General features: G+C 44.7%; 2 protein-coding genes across 3 annotated transcripts; one reads left to right on the top strand and one right to left on the bottom strand.

Moving 5' to 3' along the window:
• The first annotated feature begins 844 nt into the window (after positions 1-844).
• On the top strand, positions 845-2,104 carry gpr151 (G protein-coupled receptor 151). The gene has a single exon (XM_030766925.1). The coding sequence runs from the start codon at positions 845-847 to the stop codon at positions 2,102-2,104; it is 1,260 nt and encodes a 419-aa protein (XP_030622785.1).
• Positions 2,105-3,650: 1,546 nt separating this feature from the next.
• tcerg1a (transcription elongation regulator 1a (CA150)) lies at positions 3,651-16,798 on the bottom strand. 2 transcript variants are annotated; one of them, XM_030764714.1, is made up of 20 exons: positions 16,752-16,798; positions 15,511-15,739; positions 15,199-15,351; positions 14,730-14,994; positions 14,182-14,430; positions 11,935-12,135; positions 11,681-11,787; positions 11,495-11,583; positions 10,843-11,033; positions 10,224-10,308; positions 9,638-9,773; positions 8,250-8,339; positions 7,835-7,953; positions 7,246-7,396; positions 5,929-6,093; positions 5,355-5,537; positions 4,571-4,750; positions 4,352-4,435; positions 4,092-4,192; positions 3,651-3,907 (listed from the first exon to the last, which is right to left on the bottom strand). In XM_030764714.1, exons 1-20 carry the CDS (start codon positions 16,796-16,798, stop codon positions 3,706-3,708), a joined length of 3,027 nt encoding a protein of 1,008 aa, XP_030620574.1. In that variant the 3' UTR covers positions 3,651-3,705. The 2 variants fall into 2 exon arrangements, with proteins under 2 accessions (XP_030620574.1, XP_030620575.1); XM_030764715.1 differs by having other exon boundaries at positions 10,224-10,302; positions 10,873-11,033.
• Positions 16,799-18,650: the final 1,852 nt, after the last annotated feature.

The raw sequence follows: 18,650 nt of genomic DNA, 5'->3' as shown, positions 1-18,650 counted from the left end.
TCATTCCATAAAAGTGAGAACTTCAGTAATTTCAATAATATGAAACCCGTTTGCTGAGTGCTAGTAAATGATGATACCCTGTTGCGACGAATAATAAATACAGTAAGTGAAACATAAGTATCTTATGCAGGCTAATAATATTGTAAAAACGTGCTCCTCGTGTGCACTCTACAATGCATGGAACATACGCAGTGATTACAAAGATGCACATTAATAACGGATGATTATATTCAGTGGTGGAGAAAAGTATAATGTCTTTTCGGTGTTATGCACTGCAATAGTCCATGTCCAACATATTTACAATTTAGGCTACTAAAACTGCAGAACTACATCTACAGAACTACATGGTTATTTAATTATTTAAATTTTTTTTTTTGTGAAGAAAGTCCTCGTTCATGTTTTTTATTCAGCTGTGGATACCGTATTACAATCATAAAACTATTCTTAAGTAGGAAACACATAACACAAATTTGAGTGGTGCAGATGAAAAGACGTGATTAACCCTTAGGAGAGCAGAGTTTCATGCGGTGCTTATTACCTGAAATTATTTTAATTGGCCTCGAGAGGATGTGTCGCGACAGGCGAAATTAAACGCAGTCAGTCAGCTGGAGACGACACCCGTCAATCAAACGCTCCTTTATAAATGCTCTCAGTGCAGGCGCTGTTGTCACTGTTGGTAAGCTCGTGATCGCGACATAAGCGGGACAGAGGACGGATCGATCGTACACAAGCGCATCGGACTTGAGTCGTGTTCAGTTCCAACGGTAGTATCCTTGATTATTTTTTCTATTTTATTTTTCTCATCAATACGTGTGATTGAGGAGAAAAGGATAAATTGTTAAGTATGAATATAAGTGCAGGAAACAGCTCCGTTGATAGACGTTCGTTTCTTGATAGAGGAGCATATCAACACCTGGACAACAATGATCTCAGGGTGTTAATTCCTGTGATTCTGGGCGTCATCTGTGTTCTTGGTTTTGCTGCAAATGGAACTGCCATGGGAGTGCTGGTAACCAACGCACGGAAAGGAAAACTCTCTTTGATCAATGCCCTCATTCTCAACCTCATGCTGGCTGATGGTCTGGTCCTGGCGTTTGCCGTTCCTTTCAAAGCAGCTGCTTACTCCAGGTCAAGCTGGACTCTGGGCTGGTTTGTGTGTAAGACCTGTGACTGGTTCCTCCACTCTTGTATGGCAGCCAAGAGCTTCACCGTGGCTATCATGTCCAAAGCATGCTACAAGTACGTCAGTAACCCTACAAAACAGGTCAGCATCCATCTCAAGACTATCCTGGTGGTTTTGCTTTTCACCTGGCTCCTGGCTTGTGTTGTACCAGTGCCCCACTGGCTGTTTGCCACCCTTCAGCGAGAGGACAGAGGGCTGGTCTGCGCGCAGGTCGTGCCATCTTATGCCCACGATTTCATGTCGGTGTACGTCAAAGCTTACCCGCTGCTGGCTTTCTGCATGCCTCTCAGTTTTGCCCTTCTCTATTTCTGGAGAGCCTACGGACGTTGCCAACGGCGCTGCAGCAAGACGCAAAACCTGCGCACCCAGATCCGTTCCCGCAAGCTAACCCTCATGCTGTTCAGCCTGACAGTGGCCATGGCAACCATGTGGCTGCCGCAGTGGGTTTCATGGGTGTGGATGAGACACGCTCTGGAGAACGAGGGGACCTTCCCGCCCATCGTCTTCACCCTCTCCACCCAGCTGCTTATGTTTGGCATCTCGCTGGTGAACCCGCTCGTCGTGCTGGCTCTGTCCGAGGAGTTTCGCGAAGGCTACAAGGGCCTGTGGCGACGGCTGACCCTCAGGAAACACCCGCCCAAGCATAAGCCGGGACCTCACGCGCCCACCGCGCCCAAGTCTCCCTGCCCCAGGCCCGAGACGTCGGCCCACCTGCCCCCTCACCAGCCGGGCAGATCGGAGGAGCCCAAGACGGAGCAGGAGGCGCCGAACGGACAGGAGAGCGAGAGCCCCAACAACAAGGACAGCATCGTGCCCCCCGACGTGGAGCAGTTCTGGCATGAACGTGAGACGGGCTCGCTCACCGACGAGAATGACCCTGTTCCATGGGAGCACCAAGACCCCAAAGAGGGCAAAAAGTAGGAGACCCCTCTCTTCCAGTCTTCACACTGTCACAAAAAAAAAAAAAAACTATCAGAGCACAAGCAGACGTCTCCTGTTCTCTCACTTTGTCAAAGCGTTTTGGAGGAAATGAAAAGAAACTCAGCAGCTACAACAAAGTGACCTCGCTGAAACTGAACCGTAACTATTAGACCAGGGTTCCTCTAATCCAGGCCTGGGGGTCCAGTATCCTGTTTTTCTTCCCCCCCTCACCTCATACTTAGAGCTTGATTTTCACCTGAGAAACAAGTGGGTGCAGTCTTCAACCAATCAAGAGATCAGATTATTCTGTTGGTAGTAAAATTAGCAGGACTCCAGACTTGCAGGTCCAAAAATGAGGAACAATACATTAGAGTCACAGATGGAAAAAAGTGTTATATATGGTTTGTACTCACTGAATCAAAGTGATTTGTATATTGAATTTATGTAAGTATGTGGTTTAGTATGATATGTGAGAGGCGCTTCAGTAGTCTGTTTGGTCAGATTTGTTGCTACAAAATTTTCTTTAATTAAATGTTTATTTTTGAGATGAACAAAATATCCATTGAATCATGAAAATGTGGGACTCCATGTAACTAAGGACTGAAAAAAACATTAAGAGATGTGTAATCAAAATCACATTCAGACAATGTATGTATTATATTCAGATAGTAGAGGAGATTATTGTGTCATCAGAGTAATGTAAATAGTCATTTACTAATTCTAAACGTAGTTAAATGACAGATTTTAAGTGATACGTGTAATCATTCATTGTAAATCGTTCGGATTGCATGGAAATGTACCTATTTATGTGCACACTGACCTTATCATGTAAAAATGTTAGAGGTAGTTTTGTAAATGCATTTGTTTAAAATAAATTGTTATTTAGTCCATATTAGTCTTTTTTTTGTCATCAGTTTAAGTTGTCTCTGTTTTCAAACTGGAGAAATAGCCCCTTTTCCCCCCTCGTGCAAACAGAAAAGGGTCAACGCAGACAATAAAACTCAACACTGATGTAAAAAAGTAGGTTGCCTTTATTCCAGTTAGCTTGTACAGAAACATAGCAACGCCAAAAATTAAGGTTTATCTTCTTAAGAAACAATTTCAACAGTTAAATTAAACCGTACAATCAGTCAACTCTGTCAACGTGTGATGTTGTCAGCGCTTGCACAGTCGTCTATCACGTGAACACCCTAATGAATACATATAGTACATACATACTCATCGTCTAAAAAAATATCTTACACGTTAACCAAACTGTCAATCCAAATGACAGAATCGCAAAGGGAGCTTAAAAAAAAAGTCCCTTTATCTTACCCCTGTGGATGACTACAGTCACCGGATATGTATATAAATCTGAAAATCTTCTGGTTTTTTTTTTTTCTTTTTACAAAAAAAAAAAAAAACAACAGCAATACAGAAAACGACCCAGTCCAGTAGATGGCAGGACAACAAACAAGGTGTTTGGGTCAACTGATGGAGCAGAAGGAAGCTTTGGAGACTGCCCCAGTGGTCAGGCTGGGGGGGGGGTCCGGTTTCTGGCATGGGGTCAGGGGTGACGTGGGGGCAATGCTGAGCTGAAGTACTCTGGGGGGGGGGGTAGGTCACTTGGTGGAGCGTCGGGTGGGTTCGGACGCGGTGGGCGGGGGCGGGGGTCCCCGGCGGTCGAGGTCCTCGATGTACGCCATGAGTAGTTTGTGTCTCTCTTCGGGCACGCAGTCTAACACCAGGTAACGTCTGTCGTTCTGTAAGATCTTCTCGATGTCGTTCAGGTGCTGGTCTGACTCGTGCATCAACTTACGAGATCTGCGACAAAGGAAAAAGGAAAAAAGAAAAGAGAAAAAAAAAAAACCGAGAGGAATGACGTGAAAGATTTCATGACGTGAAGGTGAATTGCATCATTTCGAGTTTGTATAGTAATGTCTCGTTTTTGTGTTGAAAATCGGGACATGGCCACAGATCGTTGACATTTAAAGGGTACCATACTGACCTGTATGTTATAAACTTGGTCTCTTTCAGGAGGGTTCTAAAGTCTGCTTTGGCTGTGATGTACTTGTCTTTGATGTAGTCCTCAAATTCCCTTTGCTTCTTCTGTGATGAGAGGGTAAACAACCCAAAAAAAAAAAAACAAAACACCAAAAAAAAAAAAAACTACGTTGGCATATGCTTTCAACCAGTCTTTTCAAATCAGATCACACCTGTTTAAATTTTATGTTATGGGATTGTAATAAGCATAACGGTTATTCTTACCCGGTCACTGCTTGAGAATTTGATACACCTAGGATCATCTTTGATCACCTTTTTAACCTCCTTCCATGAGGTCGTCAACGTGATCTAGAGACAGAACGCAACCAAATTTCATAACAATTTCACGCCAATTAAATGCTGCATGTGAAATTCAATGAAAAAGAACCAACAGCATATAAAGGTTTTTAGAACTCTGGATTTCTGGGGGAGGGAGGAGCTTACCATGGAAGTCTCATCCAGAAGCTGGCGAAAGTGCTCCTTCTTCTTCTTGGTGAGTGCTTCGATATGCTCGTTGAAGAGTTTCTCCTTCTCGTCGCGCTCCAGCAGTGAAGACGACTCCCAGCGGTGGTCCTTCCTCAGGTTACGTCGCGTGTCTGACCACGTGGCGTCAGATGATCGTACCTGTTAGAGGATCGCACCTTCTGTGAGATCTACCAAAGCAACTGTATCTGGGCTATGCATTTATTCAAGAGCTAAGTTATGGTTTCAGTTAAGTTTTAGTTGTATAGCACTTTTTACAGTAGAGATGATCACATAGTAGCGTCACATGATGCCAGGTCTGAGCGCTCCCCAGTGAGAAAGCTTAAGGGGAGGAAGTGTTAAGGAAAAACTTCCTTTGGCTGGATCAGAGAGAAACCTTGAGAGGAACCAAGGCCCAAAAAGAGGAAGCTTAAGCGATATTATGAGTTTTAGATTAGTTTTAGTTTCAGATTGACTTGACAGTGGTAGTTTGCGGAGCCAATATTGGTGCATTAACCAAAACCATTACACAGATTTTCTGCAGAACCCCCTACAATGTGTTTCTGTAACGTTTTGACCATAGCCATGTTTTCTTTCAACAATTAGTGTGCCTTATTTAAGTTTAGCTCTCATATTCCTGTTAAAAAAACCAAAACAAAACATTTTACCAAAAAAAACAAACAAACAAAAATTCTCTGTGGCCTGTTTTGAGAGTGTTCTTCACCTGGTGGAGAGGTCTTTTATCTTTTAGAGAAGGTGTTCCTACCATATCAGACATGAGTGCTTTGAAATGCTGGATGGCCTCTTCTCGTTTGTGCTGCTCTCTCTCTCTGTCGATCTCTTTGGTCTGTTCGGAGCGAGCTTTCTGGACCTCGCGTTCCCTCTCTCTCAGACTGGCTTCGATACGAGCCTGTCGCTCCAGCTCCTTCTCCTTCTCTGAGCTCGGGTTCTGCGCGTCGCGGGGAGAGAGAGAGAGACGGTCGGTGTCAATCAATCGGTCACGCACGACTTGGTCAGGCATTTTCAAACCAGAAAACATTCCTCAACACTACAGTAGCTGCTTGCCTCTTTATATGAGAGGTGCTAAAATCCAGTCCTAGATTGCCACCATCCTGTTGGTTTTCATACAGACTAACTACAGCAGTCTCCCATTGGGTGTAGAGAGTGTTCAACTGTTTCCCAGGTAAAACAGAACCTGTAAATGAAGGTAAGAAAAACCTCGGCCCTCGAGGTCTGGATTTCATTATCCCTTGTCTAAGCAAAATGCTAAACCGATTGAGAGAGCTAGACGAAGGTAGAGGTTATTTATTTATTTACTTTTTTTTTTTAAGTTCTCTCACCTTGGCTAACTTCTCCACATAATTCTTGAACAGTTCCTCTCTAGCGGCGGAACTCTCTACTGCTTTGTAACGCGGGTCTGTCTCCAGCTTGTCCTTTATCTTACTCCAGCGCAGCTGTCCATCAATGTGATGGTCAGAGAGCAGCTCAAAGAAGTCCTGCTTTACCTACAGCCACAAAGAACAGGTTTCAACTGAGGACTCGTGTCAGCACTCAGATCCCAACCTCACCTTGAGAAATCTTTTACACTCAAGACGTTACGTGAGGCGAGGAAAAAACACGTCAAAACCTCAAAATATTTAACACCGTCACATTAAAAAACTGAGCATGGCATTCAGAGGATGTGAAGTGGGCCTGTATTTCTAAAGCAAGGGCTAAAACTTTAGTTAGTGACAGTGAGTTGTGTCAAATAACTGACAGTGAACTGTTTTAAGCGTTTCTTTCGTGTTTCCCTGAGAATGTGTTTATGGGCTTTCAGATGACGCCAGTCCACGGACCACTGATCCGACTCGAACCTGAACCATGAACCTGATGCAGAGAGATGTCTTATACGCTGGTGCTGGATTAGAGGAGTTTTCTGATTGACTGGAATGATGCTGGCGGAATGACCTCCTTCAGAGGCGGCCCACCCTGTGCAGACCCCCCCCCCCCTCCCCTCCCAACCTCGCTCCTCACCCTCCTCCTCTCCTCTCTCCTGACATTTCACTCTTATTAATGATTGATGGGTGCCCTTTAACTGCCAAAGGCAAGCAGCTCAGCACTTAACCCTAGACAACTCATACAAAGCCCGCACCAGACGCTGGACCACAAAAAACAGCACAGATTACACCTGATAAACAAATACGGAAGAGAGACTGAGTGAGTGTGTGTGTGTGTGTGAGTATGAAGAGAATGGGTTGGCAAGGGGCTGTGACCACGTATGGATTGTTACAGACAGTGTGATACCTTAAGCTATGGTCAGAACTGGTTATTGGAAATGAGTATCAGAATGACCAGGGCCCTGATCCAATACACTTACATGGCTCCTTTATGTTCTGTACTTTAGCCCGCCCACTACTGAGGTTAAGAAAATTCCTAACAAGTCTCAGTGCAACAACAACAAACACACATCAGACATGAAGGACTTAAAGAAGAGAGCAAGGTCTCAACGAAAGGAAGCACCGAGGGGAATTGGGACCGGCCCGGTCATTCAACCGCCTCGGACTTCCTTGACCGAGGTCTGGTCGTGAGACGGGCACGGTTTGACATTTTCTGTTTATTGTCCCCCTGACTCCACCGTTCTGGGTCACGGCGGTGAATGTGTAAAACTGTGGCCGTACCTTTTCAACTCGGTTCTTGGAGTTTTCTTTCTCCTTTTTTCTCAGAGCGGTCATGTACTCGGTGAAAATGGCCTCCCTGTCTTTCATCTTCTCTATGGCCTTAAAGCGAGTGTCCCTCGCGTGTTTGGCCGCAAACTCGCTGAAGGTCATTCTACGGGGGGAGATGGATGGAAACGCATTAAAACAGACCTGAGATATATGTTTAGAACCACTGTTTATGATCTATACCTTTCATACAAAAAAAACAAACAAACAAACAAAAAAACTGTATGGAGTCAGGCAGAGTTGTTTCCCAGTCTTGGCCCTGGAGAGGCAGAGTTTGGGAAATCTTAACAGATCTCTTTGCTCTCACACACACCTGCTTCAGCTCATCAAGGGCTCAGTAATTAACTGATGAGTTTAATCAGTTGTGCTAAAGAGATCTGAAATGTACTGTGCATTGGGACTCCGGGAACAAGACTGGGAGACGCTGCCTAGAGGAGTACAGTATGTAGAATAGCACATCGGTCCTTCATGATGTTCTTCAGGAGAGGTTTGGAATACACACATACACACACACACACACTATGGCCTCAGTCGAAATATTCACCTGATCCCAAGCTTGGATTCGTCCATCATTTTCCTGAAATCCTCTTTCGCCTGCATGATCTTATTCTTCTTTTCTTTCCTCTCCTCCTCCGCTCGGGTCTTCACGTACTGATCGAACACCTACGGGCCAAGAGAGGCATTAGCGAAAAAAAGACGAGCCTTAAAAGGAAAACTTCAGGGATGGTGTTTCGCTTTCGCTGTGGCATTGCCAACGTTTGACGTTATGCGTACTGACAGCTGTTGATGTTTTGTTAAAGCTGTTTTTGGAGAGGGGATTTTTTTTAGAAACAGGATTTTATAGAGTCACCCAGACTATTTGTGGGAGTATAAATCCTGGGTTAATGTCCTTTGGGGCACATTTTAAAAATAGGGATGTGCTAAACAAACAAACAAACAAAAAAAAACCATGTGAGTACCTGCTTCCTTTCCTTGGGGTTGAGGAGCAGATATCGGGGGTCAAACACAATCTTGTGCAGTTCTTTCTCCCAGGTAGAGAACGCAGACACCTGGTAACAGGAGAGAGGGCATGAGAGAGAGAGAGAGAGAGAGAGAGAGAGAGAGAGAGAGAGAGAGATGGGAACGGAATGAAAGAGACAGTTTTAAAAAAAATCAGCCTTAATTAGGACCATTATAACGAGCGGCGCGTTCAGCAGGTGAGCTCTTCTGTGTGTGCGTTCGCCGCCCTGCGGTGAGGGAGTCGGGGTGTTGGTCGGCCGTGTTTCATCTGCCAGCCCATCATCTCTAATGAATGACACGCCGCGCTGGGTGGTCCCCGGCTCCTCTGCCTGCCTCCACACGCTAATTGGCATGGATTGGAAAACGGTGTAATTAAGCAGGGGGGGTTGGAAAAAAAGAAAAAAAAAAAAAAAAGAAAAAAATCCCCCCCCCCCCCCACCCATATGCACACTCCTCTTTTAGAATGCCCACAGCACTTACTGCGGTACCTCCCCCTCTTGAGCACACGGGAGATAAGGAGAAAGGGGGTGGGGGGGGCGCGTTGCCTTGATGTTTGTCCCTTTTGAGTGATGTTAAATCTGCCTTTTATCTATGCCTTAGGACCCACAACCAAAGGGCAAAAACCTTCCAGCTTTGGGCCTTTTGAGCGCCCTCCAAGTATTCGGTTGTTACTTTATTTATTTTTTATTAGTGAAACATCAAATCCGTTGCCAAACGAACACAGAGAGGGCTATTAGGACGCGGTAAGCTCGCTCCTTCCCTTCTCATATTTGATGAGAAGATGAGACAGGTCTGATCAATGTGTCTCTGATAACATGAAATGTCAGGCGAGTATTTTAATGAGGCCTAGGGCAGGAGAGCCCACCGTGTTAACCTTTCCGCGGAACAAAGACGGAAGAACGCGCGCGTAATGCACACAATCGCATTAGCACCGTCAATCACGCGAACAATCGCCGAGCCCGGGGTTTAAAGTCACAGGGGCCGATGGAGTCGACGACAAACGTTAACCGACGACCGCGCCTTAAGTCGTAACAAACATGTTGTGATCACCGTGTAACAGGTAGTTGCTCACTGTTTGGATCCCTTTTCGTTCCTGAGCGGACAATGTGAGTAGAGCAGCACGCCGGAGTGCTACACGGACGTACGACACAGGGCCACTGGAACTGTGCTACGCGGCTAACAGACTGTTAGCCCCCAAATACACACGTTTTTAGTGTGCTGATGGTTAACTAGGACGGATCCTTTGATTGTATTTTGATGTATACTGAGAGATAGTAAAGCAGAGAGTGAGAGAGGATGTTAAAGGGTTACAGTCAGAGGTGAATTAGAATGGGCAGTGGTATTTTACCCCTCTCTCCAGCAGCATGTCTTTAAACTGTTTCATACGAGCCTCCTGTGGTACGATGGCTCTCTCTCTCGCTGCCCTCAGCTCCGCCTCCATGGCCGCCTCCTTCTCAGAGTCCGCCTCCTTCCCCTCCTCTTTCCTGAAAACACGGAGACACGGTCGTCACACCACGGGACAGACTAGTCTTTCAGATACGATGCCGAAAAGCACAGAAAAAAAAAACAATCTGAAACGTCCATCAGAGAGTCAACAAAAAGAGACCAACTTTAGCCACAGGGAGACAGAGAAAAGTGACTCGGGATGAATCGAAAACGAGAAAATAGAAATGTGTGATCTGCACATGTTTTCTAAACAGCTCCCAAAAACAGCAGTCCTTCATACAATCCTCATATTCTTCATACCAAAGAAATGACAGTTTCCTTTACAAATCTACCAAGTCTTAAGTCTAATAAGTCACTAGATCTTACTACAAATGTGTGCTCTCCTCTCTTCCCCCATTCTCATGCAGTGGTTAAGCACATGCAAATACAGCCACACCTGTCGGGGTGAGCGCTGAAACTCCTCGTTAACGAAAGTGAAGAGTACTTACTTCCTCTTCTTGGCTTTGCTGGGCTCATCTTCTGGGACCTCCTCTGCAGGAGCTGACTCTTGCTCCTCTTTACCCAAGGCTGGGGCTAAGGAAAAACAACAAAAAAAAAAAACCCCAGCTCTCAGACAACACTCAACAGTTTCAACAGCGACAGCCGTTCCAGACAGTCAGAATGGAAAAGGTGTCTAATGTGCTCTTAACTCATTCGCCCCCACTGAGCCTGTCACATACAAGCTTGTTTCTCCCTTCTGCAGCTGAAAAATTGTGTGTGTGTGTGTGTGTGTGTGTGTGCACGAACACGTGTGTGAGACTAAGGCATATTCTTTTAAATAAACAGTGTTCCGTCATATTAGTAATGCTATTAAAATGTGCTACAGGTTCATGAGGATTCCCTCTACTGGAACCTGTGGTTTAGTGGTAGTTTCCCAGTCTCTTGGACACATTTTCGAGTAAATGTACCCCAGTATTTAGGGTGTAACTGAAAAATGTGTCAAATGTTTTGTCAGTGTCTAATTCTGGTCTACTGTGGTCCTCTGCGTTTTCAAAGCGAAAGACCTATCAACAGAATTATTAAAAGAGGCAAAGAGCTCAGCCAAGGCGAATCGGTGAAAAGATTTACCTTGCGTGTTGTCATGGGGACGACCCTCACTCGGCCTGCGGTTGTCCTCCAGGCCTTTTTTGTGCGGCGGTTCCTGAATGCATTTATCCACGTCAGCACGACCCACCAGCTCCTCGGGCCGGTCCCACATGGACAGACGGGTGGTGGGGTTATAGAAGAACACACGGTCATCACCAGTCCAGACCACACACCTGTACACAAAGACACAACAACACATCAGTGTAGACCACACACCTGTACACAAAGACACAAACACATCAAACCACATACACAGTCACAAACACATCAGTCCATACCACACACCTGCACACACAGTCACAAACACATCAAACCACATACACAGTCACAAACACATCAGTCCATACCACATACACACAGTCACAACACATCAGTACAAACACATCAGTTTACAAAGCACACACACAGAAACATACAATGTCCATTAATTCAGCCCTGCACATCAGGTAACATACATATGCATCTCTGCATTTAAACACTCAGCTACTGTATGACGTGGAACATCTTTCCTCATGTTCAGATACACATGAGCCATAAAGCTCAACTTCCGTGGCAAATGCTGGAGTAAAAAAAAAAATGGGGTAAAAGGAGAGAGCACCACCATGAACTTTCATTATCATGAACTGTTCCTTACCATGGAGTTCCAGGGATGGGCGTGGTGGCCACGGGTTTGGCTTTCTGAGCCGCTTTCTCCTCCTCTGTCATCTCCTCCTCTTTTCGCTCCTGAGACAGAAAAGAACCAGTGGAGGAAACTGTGAGAAACCTGTCGAGGTACGTCCCCCCCCAAACAAAAAAATGAAAGGGAGAGGTAAAAGGTTACCTCTTTTGTTTCTTTTGGAGGTTCGATTTTGGACCCCTCCTCTTCCATGTCCATAAGCTCGGCTTCATCCATAAGACCAGATTCCTTAGCCTTCTCCATCTCTTTCTCTGTCATAGAGAAATACACAGGCACATTCACACTCAGATTCCAAAAAAGAAACAGAATATTTCAAACCGGCCAGAGTTCAAAATCTTTAACGGGCAGTACAGTGCTGAGAATGAGTGACAGGCTTTGTTTTCATAGAGCATGCTAACCTTTCTCCTTTAGCTCCTCCGGTTTGTCCCAGGTAGACTCCTGGGTGCGGTTGTTGTAGTAATAGGACTTGCCGTCGGCCGTCTTGAACTCGGACCACTCGGAAAGGGGGATGCCCCCGGGCAGCGCCGAGGCCGCGGTGGCGATTGCCATCTGAGGATGCATCATGGGAACCAGAGGAGGAGCCATGCCTGGCATCATACCTGGAGACAGCCATACAAACGCAAACATTACTGTCTGTTCGGCCACGCATGGCCGCGCTATTCTACCAGTGACGAAACTAAATGTAAACACTGTCACAAAGAGATTGAGTGACATGGAGATGATGAAAGTCCAATATGATCATTGATTTCTTATATCGTATGAGATGGGTAAAAAAAAAAAAAATCAGTATGTCACTGAGAAAACACAGAATATCTTTCATACATTTTCTAAATCATTATGTAACCTTTTCAGTAACAACTAAGTCAAACCTTTTACCAACTGCCAGCGAACACATATACGCTACAGACGTCCTAGAAGGTTCCACGTCTCTACGATGAATGTGGGGTTAATGTGTGACGTGAAGTTAGTACCACACCAAAAGCATGCCACAGCAACGACAAACCACAGACCTCAGTACAGAAAACAAAGGATCACAAGCAAAAAGACACACACAAAAAAACGGCACAGCACAACAACCCCAACGAACAGGCCCCTAATGGAAGGATCCTCTGGATCTTTCTGGATAACTGTCAATAATCTAATCTAACCGCTGCCAAACAGCCAAAGGAAAAAAAAAAACAGACATGTCTATCTGAACTCCAACCCATAAAACTACGCTAGCTCGCTGTTGATGAATATTTATATGGTCTAAACTAGAGCTTAAATGTGTGGTCGAAATCTTTTTAAAAAGCTGAAAATTTGGACTGGGAAGTGTCAATACGTTTCAGTACGCTACAATTCCAAAAGAAAAAGCTGTAGTTTTAACAAACTGAATCACCAATTACATTTCAAGAATTCATTAATCCTTGTAAACTGTGGTTTAACCTTTCACAGTTTGTTAGGGATGGGAATTTTTGGCCAGTTATCTCCCTAAGATGTTTACGTACAGTAGAACTGAATTTAGAACTAGATTCATGTGTCGGACCCTAAAGGAGTCCACACTGCGTGGCCTATGTTTGATAGGCACCTTCGGTCAAGGAGAGTAGAAAGAGCATAGATTCACAACAGTCACTAACATGCCAACTAACAGAGAGAGTGTTGACTCGACATGGTTTGGAGTAATTACCGTTCTTGTTGGGAGAGATAGTCTTTATATAGGGACAGCTGACTATCTGCAACATTGCTACACCTGCAAGAGTGGACAAGCAAGCATATTGGGTAGAGAAAGACAGACGTCAGCTATAGTGCCAGTGTAGGCAACACACAGTTTCAGGAAAAGTATGCCGGCTAAAAATGATACAACCAAAACAATCTAAAAAAATAATTCAGCGGTGAAGCAGAGTGAAGACTCTCTCAGACCCAGAGACTTGAGAACATGTCATGACTGCCTATTTTGAAGAGGTAGAGATTAATGTCCTGCTTAATGCATCAGACACATGACACAACTCAGATAAATGGCCATTCAGAGAGCCTAAACAAAATGTCTAGTCATACAGTCAGTCACATCCAGAGACAGCAAAGACTGCCATCTATGGATGAATTCTGTGAACTCTGGTGAAATCCTCTATGTTTCCTTAACAAATGCAATGGGCAAACACCGGAGTGAAAACAAAACGCAAGCTACGATCCTAACGCTACATCATAATCTGATCCTTCTTGACCCTATGACAAATCGACAAGTACGACAGCAGCTTGCTAGAGACGCAACGCAACCAACCAAATCATTGATTTATGCTGCCATTTGGCGTCAAATTTACAAGCGTCAATTTCTAACGTATCAAAAACCTCAAAAAGAATAAAAATATCAGAGACTGAACTGCTTGTTCCTTCCTACCGTTACGAAGAGAGGGACTAAGATAGATAAAACATTCCGCCAAGCTGGTCCGTTTTTGCTACGCTGCATTAACAGCACATGCTAACGTAGAGAAGGACAGAGATACGGAAGAATGAAACCAAACCAAACCAAAGGGGGGGAGGGGGCGTGATGGAGGGAAGTGACAATCAGAGAGAGAGAGAGAGAGCGCTAAGCGCGGAGGGGGGTGGGGGGGGGGGGGGGGGAGACAGAGGGGACATGGGCTTGGGCATGGGGAAAAGGTCACACTCACCAGGCAAAGGTATGGGCATGCCTGGCAGAGGTACTCTGAAAGGTGGCACCATGACCGGGGGAAACGCGGGGATGGCAGCCGCCGGCTGCGGCACGGTGTGGGGCAGCGGCGCCGGTAAGCTCTGGGGCAACGGCTGAGGCCCGGTCGTGACGGCGACCGTAACCGTGGGAAGATTGACGGCAGCCAACGGGGTTACCACTGTGCTGGAGGGCGTGGTCACAGCAGGTGGCAGCTCTGCAACCTCAGTGACTACAAGACAAACAAGGATAAGGACAGGAGATGACTCATCAGCTAAGACCGACTACATTCAAAACAATCCTACACCTGAGATACAAAAGTAACTGTATTTTACAGGGTGAGCACTACAATAGAAGATATAGCCACCATTCTTACGCTAAAGTATCTGTCCTTTCCACAAAAAATGCCTTATTGCTCTGAACAGTAGTTGTAATTCAGCGATTCTAAATATGCATGATGGGATGCTACTGGGTGCTGTCCATGCACGGTTGTTGAGAGATCTTCTAGAGCAGCGTGTCTGCAGTGTTTACCTGAGCCAGGTGGAGGTATGGCTGGAGAGGAAGCAGAGGTGCTGGAGGAGGAGCTAGATATCAAGCCAGGGGATGGGGCTTGGCTTGTGTCTGGAGCCGCAGTGTTATTGGCTGTGGGGAGGTTCGAGGTTGAGGAGGAAGTGGATCCAGCTCCTGTTGCTGTCTGGGTCACCATCATAGGGCTCAGCTCAGACTGCTGGATGACCTTCACTCCTTCAGGCTTGGTCCAGGCGGACTCTCGTGTGCGGGCATTGTAATAGTATACCTGGACAGAGGACAAAAGAGTGAAAATGAGATGTGGGATTTGTGCACATATACTGTATAAAGGATCATGAATTAACCACCTCACGAAACGGCAGATATCTCTGATATAATCTGAATATTAACAAGATACCAAACAGCCAAACAGGTTTCTCCACAGTGGAAATGCTTGTGGAATATTTTTACTTTCCATTCCTAAGCTCCATACCTTTCCCTCTGGCGTCTTGTTTTCCACCCAGATCTCCTCTGCAGGGGCCAGGGCAGGAGCACCTGGTGAGGGTACAGGTGGTATTCCAGGAGGGAATATCATACCAGGAGGGGGTGGCATGTTTCCCACCGGTGGTGGCATGAATGGTGGTCTCTGTTAATGGAAAAAAAAAAATCAGGGGGATTAACACTCACTGTCAAACAGTCTACAATTAACCCACCCCACGGGTAGGATTACTAAGGCTCCACACTATACCCACAGTCCCACAACTGCACAGTCAGATTTTTTTGCAGGGCAAATATAGAAACGCACCTGTAGATGAGGTGATCCGATCGAGGGTGGCATGCCTCCAGGCGGGGGCATGGGCGGCATGCTGGGGTCAAACGGTAGCCGTCCGAACGGGGGCCTGGCTGGGGGTGGAGGCCCTCTCATCATGGCAAAGGAGGGTGGTGGGGGCCTTAGCAGAGGTGGAGGGCCTCTCATGACTTGGTTGGCGGGAGGTGCAGTGGCACGGAAGCCCAAGGCTGGTTGCTGTGCCATGCTGTTTGAGAAATAAGGCAGTATTTCTATGACGTGTTACAGAACAAGAGAGAGTTGCTTAATTTGCTTTAACAAATACCAAATTATAAATCTGAAGTTTTAAAGACAGTCAATCAAGCAACTCGGACTTCTTCGTGTAACCAGACATACAGTTACACATGGTGTTATTTATATTCTGAAAACAACTCATCTAAGATGCTAGTATATAAGGTACTGTTTTTTGAGAGACAAGCATCAGCTGGGTTTCTCCCGAAACGTGCCAAAAGATACTATCAGAATGCAAAGAACGTACGTGCTACAAGCCAGTGGACACCAACTCCAACCATGTAATCAGTAAACAGTTCAGCAAGCCAGGATGGTTGACTGAGACCACCTCTGCAGTCACCTTACGTTCCAGTCTTTAAGTTAGCTATTGTCACAGGGCTGAATAAATTAAACCTAGTACATTACAAGGGAGAGCAAATTACTCTTGCCAAAAAGACGCTATTGCGCGATTTCCTAATATTAAACGCAACTAACAACACGTTTCCACTGTTAACCATATTCTGGCATAGGATTCAAGTTAGCAGCTAGGCTACAATTATGCTAGGCTTCTTGAACCACACCCCCAATTATATCTGCAAAAACTGCTCTACACTTGATAAGTAAGTCCCAATCGATTGGTGGAGAGTTAAAATTTAAAAACGTTGATAAAACATTTTCACAAAACGGTGCAAGTACTACTTAGAGCTGCTTCATTGCTACCATGTCTGGTTAGCATCATAGCGTCTACTCTACCGCCATTAGCTTAGTTTAGCTATGCAGGCAAGATGAATGGATTGTGCTTATTGTTTAGGCAGCTAATATTAGCTGAGCAGCTAGCCAGCCCTGCAAACAGAGGCTGGGTAAAGACCAGAATCAAGCAACTAGCTTATGGTATCGCCTCGATAATTAGAACGACCCCAGGTTTAGTTATTATTTTATTCATAGTTTGCATTTTCATATTGCTTTAACTCATCTGCTATTCACCCTACCTGTTACCACTGAATCCAATGCCGTCTCCCTCTACGTGCTCCGCCATGTGAACTGCGCAACGGCAACAAATTTCCAAGATGGCGGCTGGGAAATTCAAAATACAAGTCTACAGGTATGCGAGAGTTGTTAACAACAAAAAAATATTCGCCGAGATCGCGAGAGCGTGAAAGGAGGGGATAAATTCATGTGCAACAGTGAACATTCCACAACGTTTCGTTACAAAGCATAAGATCAAAGGCGAGCATTTGTGTAACGAATAATATGCAACTACCAGTATTTAATTACCACTTCCTGAAACCTTTCCTGCTTATCTTTTGACCTGTGAATCAAACCGAATTATAACAGAACCTGTATGATCAGTTGGCTATATCATAATCAGCCGGCTATGCAATGACAGACAAACTTTCCCCTTCTAAAATACTGTTAGATTTCTTCATATATACAATTAGGAATGGTAATGTATGGAAAAAGCACCAAATCTTAATGATAGAACTCTATTTGGTGGAAGCCAGGGATGCCAAAAGTACATTTATTCTCTGGAAGGACAATTGCTATCATCATGATTCTAAGATCTATAGTGCAAGAGATATATGTATTGCAATGAAACACCTTGGCCAGAAGCTGACACTTTTCCAGTCTCATAAGTTATTGGCAAATGTTTAATTGTGGTGTTGTAAGAGCCGGAAAACGTGTTGCAAGCTCCTATTTGGCAACCCCTTCTTCTTAGAACTGTAGCTCAATTTTTTTTTTTCAAACAGTCAATTGGTCAGATGTAAAAATAATTAGAAAGCACATAAAATGACTTGCATGGACTATATGTGTTCACTCAACAGAAAAAATGGGACTCTTGTAGGACCGATGAAGTCACATGACTGTGGAATGTAGGATTGTGGGATATAAGGCAGATACATTATAGGAGACAAAGTGCTTGCACTGACCCCTTTTTACCTGATGATGGCATTGGATGGTAACTGTAATGAATTTTCAAGTTATAGTGACTGTGACGAACTGAACTGTAAGATTACAGTATATAAGGTCATATTGCAGAATCTTTAAGGAGCCAAACTGAACACTTAACACGGATTTTCTAACACTTGGCCGTCCCATTCATAGGAATCTCTCCTCCTGTTTGAAGATCAATTTCTTCCAGTTAACTGAATGCTTGGCCATTTTGCCTCACAGCAATGTTATATCCACAGACTAAAAAATCTCTTCTTGAAAAAAATAAAAAAATGCTTTCTGAACTTGTTATTCATGAAAATATGAATTGTGAAAGGTGTTTTCACAAATATTGAAAATTGTCAAGACCTAAGATGGCGGACATCATGTGTACTGGAGGCCAACAGTAGAGCAGACTTAACTAACATGTTGTGATATGAGTTTTATGACAGTACATCATTTGGCTTTGGGAGGTACAGCAGCTTTAAAAAAATGTCACTCATGCACCACATGTGGTTTTTGCAGGTGTAGGCACAGGTCTAAAATAGCCCCGTGACATATTGTTTATCAGTGACCCAATATTTCTCAAAAAGCTTTGTGGTTTTGTGGGCTGGTTACTGACTCCCATTTAAGGAGGTAAAGAAAGAAAGGAAGAAAAAGAGTCCGAAGAAAGAAGATTAAAACTAAAGCTTTTTTTTTTTTTTTTTCCGCTTGACCCTAAACAATACAGATCTCCACAAAACACGCAGCACCCTGTAGACAATTTATCCTCAAATTAGTTAAAATAATACTGAAGGAGGTTGTTTGCTTTTACATTACTTCATTTAACACATGCTCTGTTCCGGATCGACGTAAAAAAAGATGTGTTGTGACTCCTTTCACGACTACACAGGCACAGGGGTTCGACACAAGCATATATAGGAGAGGCAAAAACAAAACCACAATTTCTTTCACCGTTT

The sequence above is a fragment of the Chanos chanos genome, chromosome 2, assembly GCF_902362185.1.
Source record: "Chanos chanos chromosome 2, fChaCha1.1, whole genome shotgun sequence".
In the NCBI taxonomy this organism is placed as follows: Eukaryota; Metazoa; Chordata; class Actinopteri; order Gonorynchiformes; family Chanidae; genus Chanos; species Chanos chanos.
The sequence above is the reverse complement of the archived record's forward strand: the minus strand, read 5'-3'. Positions and strand labels throughout refer to the sequence as shown.

Bases quoted from the DNA above. Each gene is read 5' to 3' on its own strand.
- gpr151 (XM_030766925.1), top strand. From the start codon at position 845: ATGAATATAAGTGCAGGAAACAGCTCCGTTGATAGACGTTCGTTTCTT.
- tcerg1a (XM_030764714.1), bottom strand. From the start codon at position 16,798: ATGGCGGAGCACGTAGAGGGAGACGGCATTGGATTCAGTGGTAACAG. The intron at 11,788-11,934 runs GTTAGCATGCTC...TCTCTATGACAG, and splicing joins GGAGGAGCTAAAGGAGAAAG to AGAAAGAGATGGAGAAGGCT. The intron at 5,538-5,928 runs GTGAGAGAACTT...CGCGACGCGCAG, and splicing joins ATGTGGAGAAGTTAGCCAAG to AACCCGAGCTCAGAGAAGGA.